This window comes from Prinia subflava, chromosome 5, assembly GCF_021018805.1.
Source record: "Prinia subflava isolate CZ2003 ecotype Zambia chromosome 5, Cam_Psub_1.2, whole genome shotgun sequence".
Classification (NCBI taxonomy): domain Eukaryota; kingdom Metazoa; phylum Chordata; class Aves; order Passeriformes; family Cisticolidae; genus Prinia; species Prinia subflava.
The window spans coordinates 17,650,406-17,664,209 of NC_086251.1; the positions used below are offsets into that span (position 1 = coordinate 17,650,406).

General features: G+C 39.7%; 1 protein-coding gene across 2 annotated transcripts in view; it reads right to left on the reverse strand.

Moving 5' to 3' along the window:
* The window catches only part of LOC134551086 (mucin-5B), a 43,621-nt gene that overhangs the window by 23,758 nt on the left and 6,059 nt on the right, over positions 1-13,804 (reverse strand). For both annotated transcript variants that reach the window (XM_063398210.1, XM_063398209.1), the window contains exons 6-19: positions 13,230-13,455; positions 12,299-12,424; positions 11,466-11,583; positions 10,138-10,276; positions 9,455-9,556; positions 9,171-9,240; positions 8,794-8,931; positions 8,055-8,219; positions 7,117-7,211; positions 5,474-5,600; positions 2,252-2,504; positions 1,177-1,229; positions 692-792; positions 239-390 (exon numbers count right to left, since the gene is read on the reverse strand). In XM_063398210.1, the coding sequence (XP_063254280.1) occupies positions 239-390; positions 692-792; positions 1,177-1,229; positions 2,252-2,504; positions 5,474-5,600; positions 7,117-7,211; positions 8,055-8,219; positions 8,794-8,931; positions 9,171-9,240; positions 9,455-9,556; positions 10,138-10,276; positions 11,466-11,583; positions 12,299-12,424; positions 13,230-13,455 (1,865 nt within the window). The remainder of the gene's footprint in view (positions 1-238; positions 391-691; positions 793-1,176; positions 1,230-2,251; positions 2,505-5,473; positions 5,601-7,116; positions 7,212-8,054; positions 8,220-8,793; positions 8,932-9,170; positions 9,241-9,454; positions 9,557-10,137; positions 10,277-11,465; positions 11,584-12,298; positions 12,425-13,229; positions 13,456-13,804) is intronic.

Here is a 13,804-nt window from a genome sequence, read left to right on the forward strand (position 1 = left end):
AAGGTTGGTGGGGAAAACTGGTGGGAAACAGAAAAGGATGGAAATTGTTTGACAGAAGATACTGGTGCTTGTTCTCCCCAAGTGCAGGTTCATGCAGCATGATGCAGAGAAATACTTCCCTTTTATTTTCACTAGCAGCCCAATGGCTCTCATGAAGAGGAATGCTTCAAAGCACACTCTGCCCATGGCAGATTCTCACAAACCTTGCTGTAAAACAAGACTCCCATGGATAACATACCATGTGTTGCAGTCCACTTTGATGGTTTCCCCAGGTTTATAGAAGTGTCCTCCATGAACACACGGGCACTGATCCTTGGGAATACATCCTCCACTGCCATCCAATACCAGTCCATCGGGACACATGCAGCCAGAAACACATTCTGTGACATACTGCACGTTAGAAGGTATGGGAGAAGACAACTTGTTAGTGCACAGAAAGAACAGGAAACCAGCAGAAGTGTGCTAGCTCTGGATGCCAAAGTTTTGGATTTTATTTTAAACTCCTTAATTGCAAGCTAGAGGAAATCATGCTACAAACATCACAGGTACATTGTTAGCTGCAGCTGCTGTGTTGTCAGTGCTGCAGTTGGTGTGTGCCCAGCACAGCACTGTTCCCATCAGTCTTGATAAGGACAGTCCCACATGCACAGCCACGCTGTGCTGTGCCCCTGCTGGGAGGTGAGCTCCTTACACAGTGCATGTCCTGCGTCTTGCAGCTTTTCTGACACTCTGATCCAGTTGCTCCAGGACCTGCAGAGCTGCAGTTGAAGTAATACATAGGAGCTGGGCAATCTGCAGTGGGAGAAAACATGCCAGGAAGGTAATTTAGAGAGAGCAAAAAGGATGCCATCAGCAATTGCAAAACCAGCCAGAGGATTTCAGAGGGCAGCAGGTGTCTATCATTTAAAGTTTCTAATAGTTTTGCCTCTGCCCAATAACAGTGAAACGAGAAGCAGGCAGATAACTTCTAAGCTTTGGGAAATATCCTCATCATCTAAAGAGTCTAGTAAATCTGGTGACATTTTACAAAGACAAATGTTATCAATAACTAACACATTTCAGGGAGAATGAAAAAATGTGCAGAATACTAAGATGTTAGAGAAAGTCAGAGATAACACAGAAAAACTTTATAAATACTGCCTGACACCATAATGCCATTATTTAACAAAATCTCACCTTTTACCAAGACAGTTTCTCCAATGCAGTCTAATCTTCCTTGAATGCATTTGCTAAAGAGATTCCATAAAACAAAACACATCAGGTCTTTGCACTTTTCTCTCTCACTAGGGAGAAAGGCACTGCAAAGCTTCACTTGTCACATGAATAACAAATTCCTATCAAAATGAATATTTGTTACAGCTATCAGTTTCACAGACAGGAATTACCATCCCCAGAAGGAAGATTAAAAGACCCAGCTCTTAAAATACTCCTCCTTCACCTGCCACTGGTTTATTGTGTGTTTTCTCTAAATCACGTTTTTCCTAAGTACCCATTTTCCAGTCCATGAGATAAAACTAATACTTTCTTAAATAAGAGATCTCTTAAATTACTAAATGAATATGTGATTACAAAATAGTCTAGAATCATCAGCTGGAAGACAGCTAGAGAGACAACACATAAGCATCTAAAGATAATAAAAAACTTTCCCGTGGCAGTTGTTTCCATTGCTGCCCTAAGGTAGTTGAAAATAAGAACAATGACAATTGTTTTTCAGTGCAGATAAAAATTAATTACACTATTTTTAGTATCCTCCCCTCCATACCCCCCCTCCCCCCCCCCCCCCCAGTTTCTCTTTCTCTCTTTTTTAAAAAAATCAGTTTAAAAACTGATAATTGGGTGGGTTTTTTCATGGACCATTTTTATTTTTAAACAGTCTGCAGGGTGGTGTGGTGGTTTTCACTTTGTTTTTTCATTTCAAAGTCTGAAACTCCTTCAAACCTTCTGTCTTCTAGAAAACTTGCTCCCACTGTTTGTGGATATTTCTTACACAACAATGAACTCTGCAAGATCTAGATTACAAATACTGTTCTACTTAAAACGTTTTCAGGTTCTTGTTTGCTGCTAGCAGGAATATAGGATCTTAACATTTGCTGTGGCTGCACTTCCTGCCAAGGGGAAGATACAATCCAGAAAAAATTTGCCATTATTCCTAACTGTAAAATGATGCCATTCATGGTTGGAGCAGAGACTTCCCCCGTGAGCCCTGAGGTCCCCAGGCACAGAGCAGCCTTTGCATCATCAGAGAACTCACCACATGAGTTTATCCTCTTGGAAGGAGTTGCCAGGCTGAACAATCTTGCCTTTGTAGTAGCAGGGGCAGTCATCTGGAGCCACACATTGCTCCTCGTCGTTTAGGTAGGTGCCTTCAGGGCAAGCGCAGCCCTCCATGGGCGCGACGCGGACCTTGCACAGCGGGTCGGGCTCATCGAGCGAGCGGCACGACTGGTTGCAGTACTTCACACTATAGTTATAAACCATAGTCTCAGGACACTCCTCAGAGGGATCTTTGCAAGAGAAATAAAAGGGATGTATGGCCTTCTTTGTGCAATCGTCTCTCATGACTCTAGCATGCCTTTCTGCACAGGTAGCCATAAATGTGCTTTTATCAAACTACCAGACCTTGTCTCCCAGGGTTCTGGGAGAATCTAATTGCACAGCCTGAACGATACGACACTGAACACTAAAACACTCAGCAGGGTGTATATTTTTGTAATTTCCAAAATTTCCTATCTTATGCCAAGAACTGAAACTAGTAACTTCTGATATGTTAAAATTTTATTTTCTGACCTTTACTAATGATTTATTTGGCTGGTAATAACTTAAGAAATTATCATATTTTGTAAGAGACAAATTTTGACATTAAATGGCAGTGACAAGGAACTCTGCCAATTGATTGATGCTAACAAGAAAAGCATGTTTCAGTTCTCACAGATGTCTTGTCATCCTCTGGGGAAATGAGAAACAACAGTTTCTAAGATCTCTGGGTGATCCAAACAGGTAAATACCAAAATCTAAAGAGCTCAACTAACCCTGTAAGACAGTAAAAAGCTGCTTAATTTTCACAGGCTGACAGTGAAAAGCTGTGCCATGAAATCTGCAGTAATGACCCATAAGGATGACATTAAATTTTGTCAGGAAAGATCACCCACATTAAGACTACATTTTTCAAGAAAGTCTGGCATCCAGATTTCTTTGAAATTCAGTGAGAACTGGAGATCTAGTCATCTTGGGCCTCTTTCCTATTCTGCAGATTTAACCCCGCAGCTGTTTTTCAGATACACACGGATGGACTAGAAGGTACAGGGGTGGTGATCGTGGGTGCCTGTACTAATCGGCTTTGCAGCAATGCTAAGAACTTATCAGCAATAGGTTCCATGTTCAAATAAAGCTCTGTATGGTTTTCCAGTCCATGACCACGGCACACTTTTTTGATTAGTTAGTGTGCTAGGCTTGTGTACACATTCAAAACCAGCACCTCTATCACCATAAACCAGTTGGTTTTCTGGTCCTAGCTGGAGCAAACACAACATCCCGGACGTGTACAAGTCAGGCAAGCCATATTCTCCTACTTTTTGTTCTTTGAAGATACAGCAAGTGGTATTTGTAAGTCAAAATAGGCCAAATAAAAAAGATATTAACAAGGATGTTGAGTATGAATTTACATCTGTCCCAATCGTTAGCTACTAATACAATAAAATAATGTGTTTACTTTCTCCCTTTAAATTTTCCCAGAGGAATAAGATCACATTCGTTAAAGTGAGACTGGTAAGAGAGAGGTTATTTGATGATGGTGCTCATGGTCACAGGAGTGACACACATCTAAGATGACAAATCACAGCCAGAGGCATGAGTGCAGAGAACATGAGCATACCAAAGATACCTTCAAGCTACCTTGCACAGGGAGCACTGGAAAAGCAGTGCCAAGACTGCTCACCCCAGTGATCTGCTGGGCAACCAGCAACTCCAGTAATGGCTCGTGCTTCTGCTAAAGAGTGTGTAACAGGCACACACAGGGTTTGACTAGCAGGATTTGCTTGTTTCACACACTGCTGACTGCCATGCAGGCATCTGCTTGGGATTCAACCTGCCTTGGATGCTGCCTGCAGCTTGGCAGAGTGGATGCAGCTTCAGAAGCTGTAACAGTTTTTCTAACCCCTGCAATGGGACAGAACACAGAGTGAAGGCTGTGGCCCATTTAGTCTTTCACTCATGAACAGTGAGTCATGAACAACCTTACTCTTATCACAGCCATGTTCCCAAAAGATTATTTTTTTTTGAATAAGGCATAAAGTGATTGTTCTGATTAAACCATTAGCATTTTTTCTCAAGGTTATTGTACTGTTTGAGTCAATATTACCTACTGTGCCTTAAGAACACAGATTTCAGCCAAACCCATGTGCGAACTGGTCTTGATTTGCAATAAAAAATGTCAGTAATTCTATGTTGGGAACAAAGCTTTCAATAAACAGTGTCTGTGTCTAGTGCATAACTCTGCAGGATTCTAGGACAATTTACTGTGGACTACAGTGTGTTCCTTTGAATTATTTCAGCACAGGTTTGTGAAATGGTTCTTATCGCGGTGTTAAATGCCTATGACAATGCGTCACACCAGTTACATTATTTGCCTCTATTAAGTATCCCAGCTGCCCCCTAACTCAGCAATTAAATAGATCATAGTTGCATCAAGCTCCAAAAGCATAATCATTGTTATGTTGTCTGTTCAGATGTGCAAGTAGTCAGGAAACCCATACATCCATTTTCATGTCGACAGAAGCAAATCTCACTTGAACTATTCGACCATCAATGACAACAGGGGAATGTTGAAGCAAAATTCAGAATCCAAGACTGTGAGTTTTATTCTCAGATCTTATGCCATTCTGTAATAAATTCTGGAAGTGCCAAAGGAAAATACGTACACATGTGGATTCTGAACTCAGGATTTGGTGACAATGTGTATGTCCAAGAAATTTTTGTTCATTTTTTAGGTAATCCTGAGCTGAAAATGCCTTTAAAGGTTTTCATATTCTCAGATATCACCAATATATATTTATTAAAAAAAATATGATTTTACGGTAACATGGAAAAATGTGGTTAATGAGAGTGATGTCATTTGTATTGTCTGGAACAAGAGGACTGAATCTAATGCAGAAAAGGTAACCCATGTGTTCAAAAGTAACCTAGTCTTTAACGAAACCTAAACTGAAACTAATTCTAACTTCTGTTTTGATTTGAACAATATGCCTTGTACTATTTTGCTTCTCAGAGTACTGAATTCACCAAAGATTTAACACAAGGAATGTGCATTGTGAGAGCATGAAGCAGTCACAAACTGAATTTTATAGAATAAATGGTTATTCTGTTTTTCAAAGGCTGTCTAATTCAATGACTAAAGACAAAAGACACTGACTGCCACAAATGGGGATGTCCTGAAGCTGTTCCCTTATCCCTGCCCAAGGAATTTCAGTTCACATACCACAGACACCCTGCCTCCAGCCCTGCAGGGACACGCCTGCTGAAGCACAGTCTCTGGAGTAAGTAGAGAGCACACTGCACAGTGCAACTTCACTCTTCTCAGCATTACAGGTGTCATACATGCATTTCTAAAGGACAGAAGAAAAGGACATGGGTATTATTATGTGTAGCTCATAGAAAAAACACTAAAACATGTAGCAATTCAAAAAGCAGTCAACCAATATCTTTTTTAAAAAGTATTATTACCAATGAAACTTAATATCTCTAAGAGAAAATGTATACTAATGAAATACTATGCAAACCTGAGAAATAGCAGATCAGTTACAGAAACTGCAATGATGTCTAACACTCATTAACAGATGAATATTAAAAACAGAGAGGCATCTATAGTTCTTTAAAAGCTAAGAAGTGTCTATACCAGCCTCCCATGAGGATGTACAGTCTAGGACCTGTCAAAATAAATCATCTGAAAATACTGCACAGTGATGCCTGGCACTTTGTGTACCTATCTAGTAAGCAGATGAGATGCCCCAATGACATGACAGGTGCATGACAGAAGATGGCTTATGGAGAGTCAGTCATATGTAATGACATTTTAAGAACTAGTTATGTAAGTATAGCTGGAATTTAAAGCTTGAGTTCTTTTAACTGTGTGGGCTGTACAAAAGAACACAAATACAGCTAGTCACTCTAGAGCAGTAGGATCATACTGCATAGACACTGACTTATCCTGCCATTACTGATGTTGTGGAAAAGGCTTTCACAAATCATGGTTTAAAATCTGATGAGATCAGCAGGAGTAACAGACATATCTATAAGAAACTGGTTATTACTTCTCCTTAACTGAAAATTGCAAAATCCTATTCTATTTATAGTTTACACGAATTCTCTCTCTCTATAGAAGTATATACATGAAGTATATGTATTTTCTTCTGGGAGAGGTAACACATAAGCCATATTTGTAAAGGTACCTGAAGACATTACATTCTAGGCAAAATTTCAGTCTCAGGTATTTTCTCAGTGATTTGTATCACACGAACACACATCCTGCAGGAAGTTTCTGTGGTTTTGCAGGAATTTCTTTACCATCCACATAAATGAGGCAACTCTCTAGCTCAGACAGCTTTTTCAGCAGCATTATAAAGCTTTACACGAGGAGAACATATGGGGAGCTTCATGCATTCAAAACACAAGGACACTAACAAGATTCAAAGGTAATAAATGACGTATAAACTATGTAAATACATATTCTCTCCCTAGATGTGAATTTTGAATGAAGCCAGAGGGAATCCATGGGGCTCTTGAAACTCCCAGTTCAATTCCATGCAGAAACACTGATTCTGCTAGTCAAAGAGTGAACAGTTTTCACTCTTTGAAACTTTGAAATCTTGCACTGGTATTTTTTCATTTTGCTTCTGGGTCATGCAACAGAAGCCAGTGATGCCAACCAATTATTTATGGGGCTGTAGCCAAAAAGGCTCATCTTGCACAAACTCTCATTTTGTAATTTTTCTAATTATCATCAGTGAACTTCTTTGTGACCAGTCACTACTGTAGCCTATTTGACTTCCCTAGGCCAAACCACCTTCATGGGGGGTCAGTCTCTGGATGAGATTAAACCATCCATTTGGATCAGTGTCTTACCTTGATGTACACAGAAGGGTCTACAACAGAATGGCAGGCAGCAAACACACTGCTTGTATTGGACAGGAGAGCACACCAGTGCTGGGCAAATTTTTCTGAAGTGGGAAAAAATACCATTGTCCATAGTCACTTAAACTACATTAGTGTCTGAATCAATATTCTTATCAGGTATCCCATTGAACTAGAATGTCCTGAAGTGTTTAGATAATTCTGGATGGAAATACAAGTCATTAACTTATTAAAGGGATAAGCATAGTTGGATGGATTTCCTAAAAGAAAGGTTTCACCTTCCAAGTATTAACATTATTACTGCAGCTGGATATGCAGAATATATAAAGAACCTCCCCCTTTTCATTGTTTTTCATCAAGCTTTCTTACTTCTTTACAGCCAGATAATTCCTTGTAGTCAAGCAATAATATCATGTAGTAATCTTTGAGGAGTGTGGCTATGAGCTGCAGCTTTAATTACATGTGGCAGTACCTAGGAGACGTCAGTCCAAATAATGTATATATCCAAATCCAGAGTGAAATATCAGACAGGACACCTAGTACAGTGCAGTGCTTGCTTAACTCAGCACTGTTGATAACCTCGTCCTCTGGACTTCAGCACAGCTGTAACAACCTAGACTGGATGAAGAACTTGCCCAAATATTGGCAACCAACTGTGCTCTGCCTTAAACACAAATTGCTGTCACTGGTGCTGTGTGCGCTTTTCAAGTCATCAGTGAATGTGTTGGCCCTTTCTCCAGTAGTGCTGTCTTTTTGTTTTGAAAGCAAAGCTATCCTCTTAAAGACCTTCAAAACACAATATTTTTTTCTCTAGTAATAGCCTCAAAGGCAGAGGGTTTTGATGTTTATGAGATTTCTAAAGCTTTTTTGATTATCCATCATGTGAAAATTATTTTGCACTGATAAGCCAGGGATGAAAAGCCTGGTACCTTTATCCACACTGTTTGAACAAGGATCTTCAAAGCTGTCCTCAACATCAAAACAGCTGGCTCTGGTTTTCCATGAGTTACCAAAAGCAGAAGCTGAATCTTCCACAGCTCCAGTGACTGTTCTGAAGTCATCAGTCTGGATGTTATTGAAATTGCCACAAAGACCTTGTGTGGGAGGAGGAAAAAAAAAAAAAAAAAAAAAAAGGCAAAAGAAAAGAAGAAATCAGAAATCACTAGATGCATGACAAAAGGAATGGCTTCTAGACGAACACTCTTAGCTCTGTAATGGACCTAGCCTGAGAGAAACCCATTTTCCTTCAGAGACGTCCTGATGTTCCCACAAATCAGATAGGACTCTGTTTAGAGTGTATTTATTATTTTCCTGCATTACAGTAGCACTTAGTGATAGCACAGGAATTGGAACTGCTTAAATGTGCTTCAGTAAACACTGGCAGAGAACATCTTCCCCAAAGGCTTATAAATAAAGGAAATAGCAAAAGAAAAACAAAACAGGTCAGAGGAACAGGGCGTAATCCCATTGCACAGACAGGAAACAGAAGCACAAAAATGTTAAATGGTGTAAACAGGAGACTGGTGGCAAAACCAAGAACATAGTCTGCACTGCACAAGTCTCTGATGAAGGCCTGTTTAAACAGATGGAGTCTAAAAGATTTGCACACACTAAACAGCACAGAGATTTTCTTCAGCACATTGAAGGGTTTAGCCTTGTGTGTCCTACCAGATGTGCGATTCTGAAAAGAATGATCGACTGTTATGGAGAGCTGCATTACAGGTTTCATTTGTACTCGGATCTGCACTCCAGCTGAGCTCAAGATTTTGATGAAAAATGTAGATTGTCTGAAGATGGTGATGCCATCTAAAGAAGAAAGAGAAAAAGAAAAAAAAATGTTTTATGCACTTGCAAATCTTTACGAAGCTGAGTAAACAGGAACTTCCATTTGCCAGTGCATGCAGTAACAGGGATTCCCAAGGAATGCCAGACCTAGTATCCACCTAACAGAGAGTAGGATTGTGTTCTCTTCAGAGAAAGGAGCAGGAATCCCTCTGCAAACAGATGTAGGTTATTCTGTAAAACAAGTGAAGAAGGGGATTTACCTTTTCTTACAGGCAGCTTCACAATGAAATTGTTCATGTAGATATTTCCACAGGAACATACTTTTATAGTCTGCAGGGAAAAGGAAAAAATCCCATGGTAGTGAGTGCATACGACATGAGACAGACAAGAGCAACCTAACAAGCTTCATTAAGCATTGAGGAGCAGTGTCTTCAAAACCTCTTCCCTTCTGGGGTCAGTGTAGCTCAGTGTCCAGACACCATACAAAAATGGAAGGAAAAGAGAAGTCACTTTCTATGTATCTCTAATTAAGACAGTTACTCACAGTTCTTCCTAGTGTGACCAATACATTCTTTAGGCAAGTCATTGTCCTTGAAGTCCCACACTGAATGATCTCCCCGATCACCACAACTGTGTCATCAGTGTTCTGAGAAGACATGAGACAGATATGTGCAGACATTGTAAGCATGTTACAGGCTGGGAGCTTGAAGAGAAAAAAGTGTCACTGAAAGGCTAAAAAGGAGTAATGAAGAACTGGAGTATTGGATATCTAACTGCAAACTATTTCATTGCTGAAATCAATAATTTCACTAACTCTCTGCACTCTTTTTCCTTGCTATCAGCCTGTGCGGGTCTCATGTGAAGGCATTCACGGATAATTCAACCTTTTTTGCAGAAATTTTGGCACATCCACTTCCTTCTTACAGTCACACATGAAGAAAACTTCAAAAGCAATGCTTGAATCAACACTAATACATCCATTAAGAAATTATTTAATTAAAAGTATACAAGTATGTTGAAGCTGCAAAACTTTGAAGCTAAGCATCAGCAATTGACATGCAATCCATTGTAAATTCAAAAATTTACGGGGTTTAAGACTGAACGTGTGTTGAAGTGCTTTGCTGGATTGGTGCCATTTAATTAAATTAAGTCATATAAAGCTCCAGCACAGTTTAATGCCTTGTGCTACTCAGGAGATTTAGGAATGAAAAGAGAAATTGCTCATACCTTAGCTAAGACATAATGACAGTTGCCATGAAAATTGAACCTCTTATTATCAAATGTTGTTATATGGAATCCTCCATCTATGTGGCAACTTCCAGAGCAGGGCAGAGAGATGCAGCTCCAGTGGCCTCCTTTGCAAGTACTGTGCAAAACCCAAAAAGCAGCTGTTAGAATAAACACAGCTTCTTTATATTTTTAGCTAATTATCTTGGTTTCTTATTAGGATCCTGTGGGTAGAAGCCTTTATATTAGGCCCTTAAAGTTTGAGGGTTGAACTCCTCTCAGTGAGAGTTAACTGCAGTGGGCTTTAGGTTGGCTCCCTCAGAGACACACTGAGATGGGAAAGCAAGAAATGGTTTTCTGGGCCTAAATTGTTTAGTTGACTTTTTAAAGAAAGAAAGAACCCCTTCAAGCAGGATCTTGCAACATCTTGTGCTACTGATGCAACTGTTCAGCAAGTCACTGATGTGATGTTTCAGCAGCTAATTGTGGAGGACCTGAGATAATGAGCAACTCTCACACCTGTGCACACAAGAAGGAAACAGTCCAGCCACGTATGCTTGGGCTTTGAGATGAGTAAATGAGGATGTGGCAAGATGGGAACCACCCAAAGCCCATGAAGTTCAATTATTCAAAATTTCTGGAATCTGAAGAGCATTTTCTCAAAATGCAGGATATATTAATCCAAAGGGGCTTGCAGCGTGTTTGGCCATGCACCACACTTCATTTCATTCCTCCCTATAGTAAAGCTTTAACCTATTGTCAAAAAATGATGTAGTGTCACAGGAGCCTAGATAACACATATAGAGCAAGAAATAAAACTGGCTTGAGAGTAATATACCTAAGATCATATCACCTTTCACTAGTCCAGAATGGAGATGGGTTCAAGCTGCCAGGCATTTTTCTAAATCAATTCATTCTCAACCATCAGGACTTCTGAGATTGGGCCTTCAAAGTGAATCTGACCTTGTGGAGATCCAGATGTTTTTGGAAGTGCCCCATGTTAATACATGGTATGACTTCTCACCTCACTCTAGTGGCCAAAGTCTCTGAATTAATCAGTATGGAGTCTCATTTTCCTACATTCTTGAAATCTTGATCTCAGTTTTCACAAGCAATTTCAAGTCAGGGTGGGTAATAACTCTATGTGGTTGAGGAATACCTCTAAGCTTTCAAACACCATTGAAATTCACAGCAAGGTTTTGAATTAAGACAAATGACAGGAAAAGATTTAAAAAGAAAAAAAAAAGGGGAAAGTACAGAATGCAACTTGTCAGTGTTTTGCAATATATACTTCTGCCTTATTAGTGCAATCAAGACCACAACAGTACCAGTTCTGGCAGGGAGTGGAGTAAGTTCCTCCAGATGAGTAGACTTTGCCTTGAAATGTACAGGGGCAGCTGTCTCTGGGGATGCACTTCTTGCTGCTGAGGTCATCAAGGATAGTTCCTGTTCAGACACAATGGCTAGTTAATATTCCTTTGGTGAGTCTGGGAAACACCATCAAGGAGACTAGAGTACAGAAAAAACTCTGTATTCAGCATTTCTTAAAATGAATGGGATACTTTTAAAGGAAAACATCACACCAGGCCCTTTCAGATGTTAATGGATGGGAAATATTTCCTGCTAGAGCTCAAATGAAAGCAATGCAAAACTCAAAGAACATTCCCTGTTACAAAATTTTTCACTGAGCAGGATTATGAAGTGCCAGGTTATAAGGGTGTGAGCCAGTTTCCATCCTTTTCTAATAGTGACTCTAACTAAGAAATCAGAGCCTCATGTTAGACTATTTCATGTGCAAATTTACACATGCACATACCTGGAAATGCATTTACGTTTTGTGTCACATAAGCTACAGCAAGAATTAGTGCCATAGCAGGGAGGCATCTCATGAGACATTTTCACCTGCATTCTTACTGTCTACAGAACACCTTTTCTCTTTCATATCTGCACCATTTTTCCCCTGTCTACTTCTTAGAAGTCTTTGCCTCCCTTCTCTGGTGTCAGGATCTCATATCTTTAGAAATCTGGCTCTTCCAAGAAGAAAGTTGGTAAATTATGCTAGAAGCAGCAGTTTATTTGTTGTGTGAAACGGTAAAGGAGGGAACAATCTTCCTTTTTGTCCCTTGATGTGTGTGTTCATTGGCAGAAGTGAGCTGCTTACCAGGAGGACAGAAACAGCCATCCGTACATGGGGCTTTACAAATCTTGCTCCTTTCTGGATCTGCACATGTGTCAGCACAGGAATTTCCACATTCCATGTACTCCATGTTGTTTGGGCATTCCTGATCTGCAAGACGAAACCAAAATGGAGTATGTTACTGATGAATTTATAAGATCTCTCAAATCGTTGTGTCTCTACCCAACCCCTTCTTCCTCCTTTCCTCCATATCTTGTTTGCAAGACCTTCTGTCCAGATATGTATGTTTGTTTAACCTCTTAAAGGAATGTTTTATGGCCACTTTTACTTTATCTTTTGGACAAAACTGTGCTGCTGGGAAATATGAGCTATTTCACATTACTAGCTCAAGGTTGGCTGAACTCACAATACAAGCAAAGAACACCAGAATCATTTGGGGAGTCATAACAGTTTATTTTTGCCTGAAGCATCAGTTCTTCTGGCATTAGTTTGCTGTCCCAATCCACACCAGCAGTTTGGGTGAACTACCTGCAGCCTTTCCCCTGGACTTAAAGAGATTTCCTGCTCAGTAACTGGACTACTGAGCATGAAAACAGGGTAAGATAAGTACAAACATATTGCTCTTCTCAGTAACTAGTTCTGTCTAATTGTCACCATGTTGAAATAAGGCTCTTTGTGAGTTAACCGCGCATAGTAAAATTAAAAAAAAATAAAAAAGAACTTGAGGAAACCTAATTGTAAGAAGGAGCTAGGCAATACCAAGGTGTAGTTCTAATTTAAGATGCAAAATCAAGTTAAATTTGTAGAATCCTTTCCATTAACAATGTTTGTATCTAAGTACTTTCACAGACTGATTCAAGGTAGTTACCAAAGCTCATAGCTTTGCTCTGCTGGGATCAGAATACTTGTGTAAATGTCTAACCTGAAATAAATCTCCAGAGCAGTAGCTACTTACAGCAGAGTTCTTTGGTCCTCCATTCCCCAGGGTCTCCCTTCCTCAGGACACAGTCTCGAGAGTACTGGTTTAAAGTGCTGCATATGCAGCTGGAAACCAAATCAGAGTGAGAAGAATTAACTGCACAGTGGCACATATCCTCAGCACAGGTCTCTATGTAGTCATCAAAGGCAACCACTCTGGGGCAGTTTCCAAAACGGGACATAAGTTTCTTGCATCCTTTTTTCTATAAAAAAAAAAAAAAAAAAAAAAAAAAAAAAAAAAAAAAAAAAGCAATACTTGACATTTTACCACCTTTTAGGATTTTGAATATACATCCCAAGTTTTGGTGACACAATTCCAGGGTCACAGAATAATTCAAGTTGCAAGGGATCTCAGGAGACTATCCAGTCTAACTTTCTGCCACAATGTTCTTTTGCCTTGGAGTGGAAGCTGTCATTCAATAGGACATTTTCCTAATATCTATTTCTTTAACACCATAATAGGCTATTCTTTCAGCTATAAGATCATAATTTTGCTTGAATTCATGTTTAGAGTTCTGAAAAATTCAGTTTAGTGCATGCTCTGTAATTAAG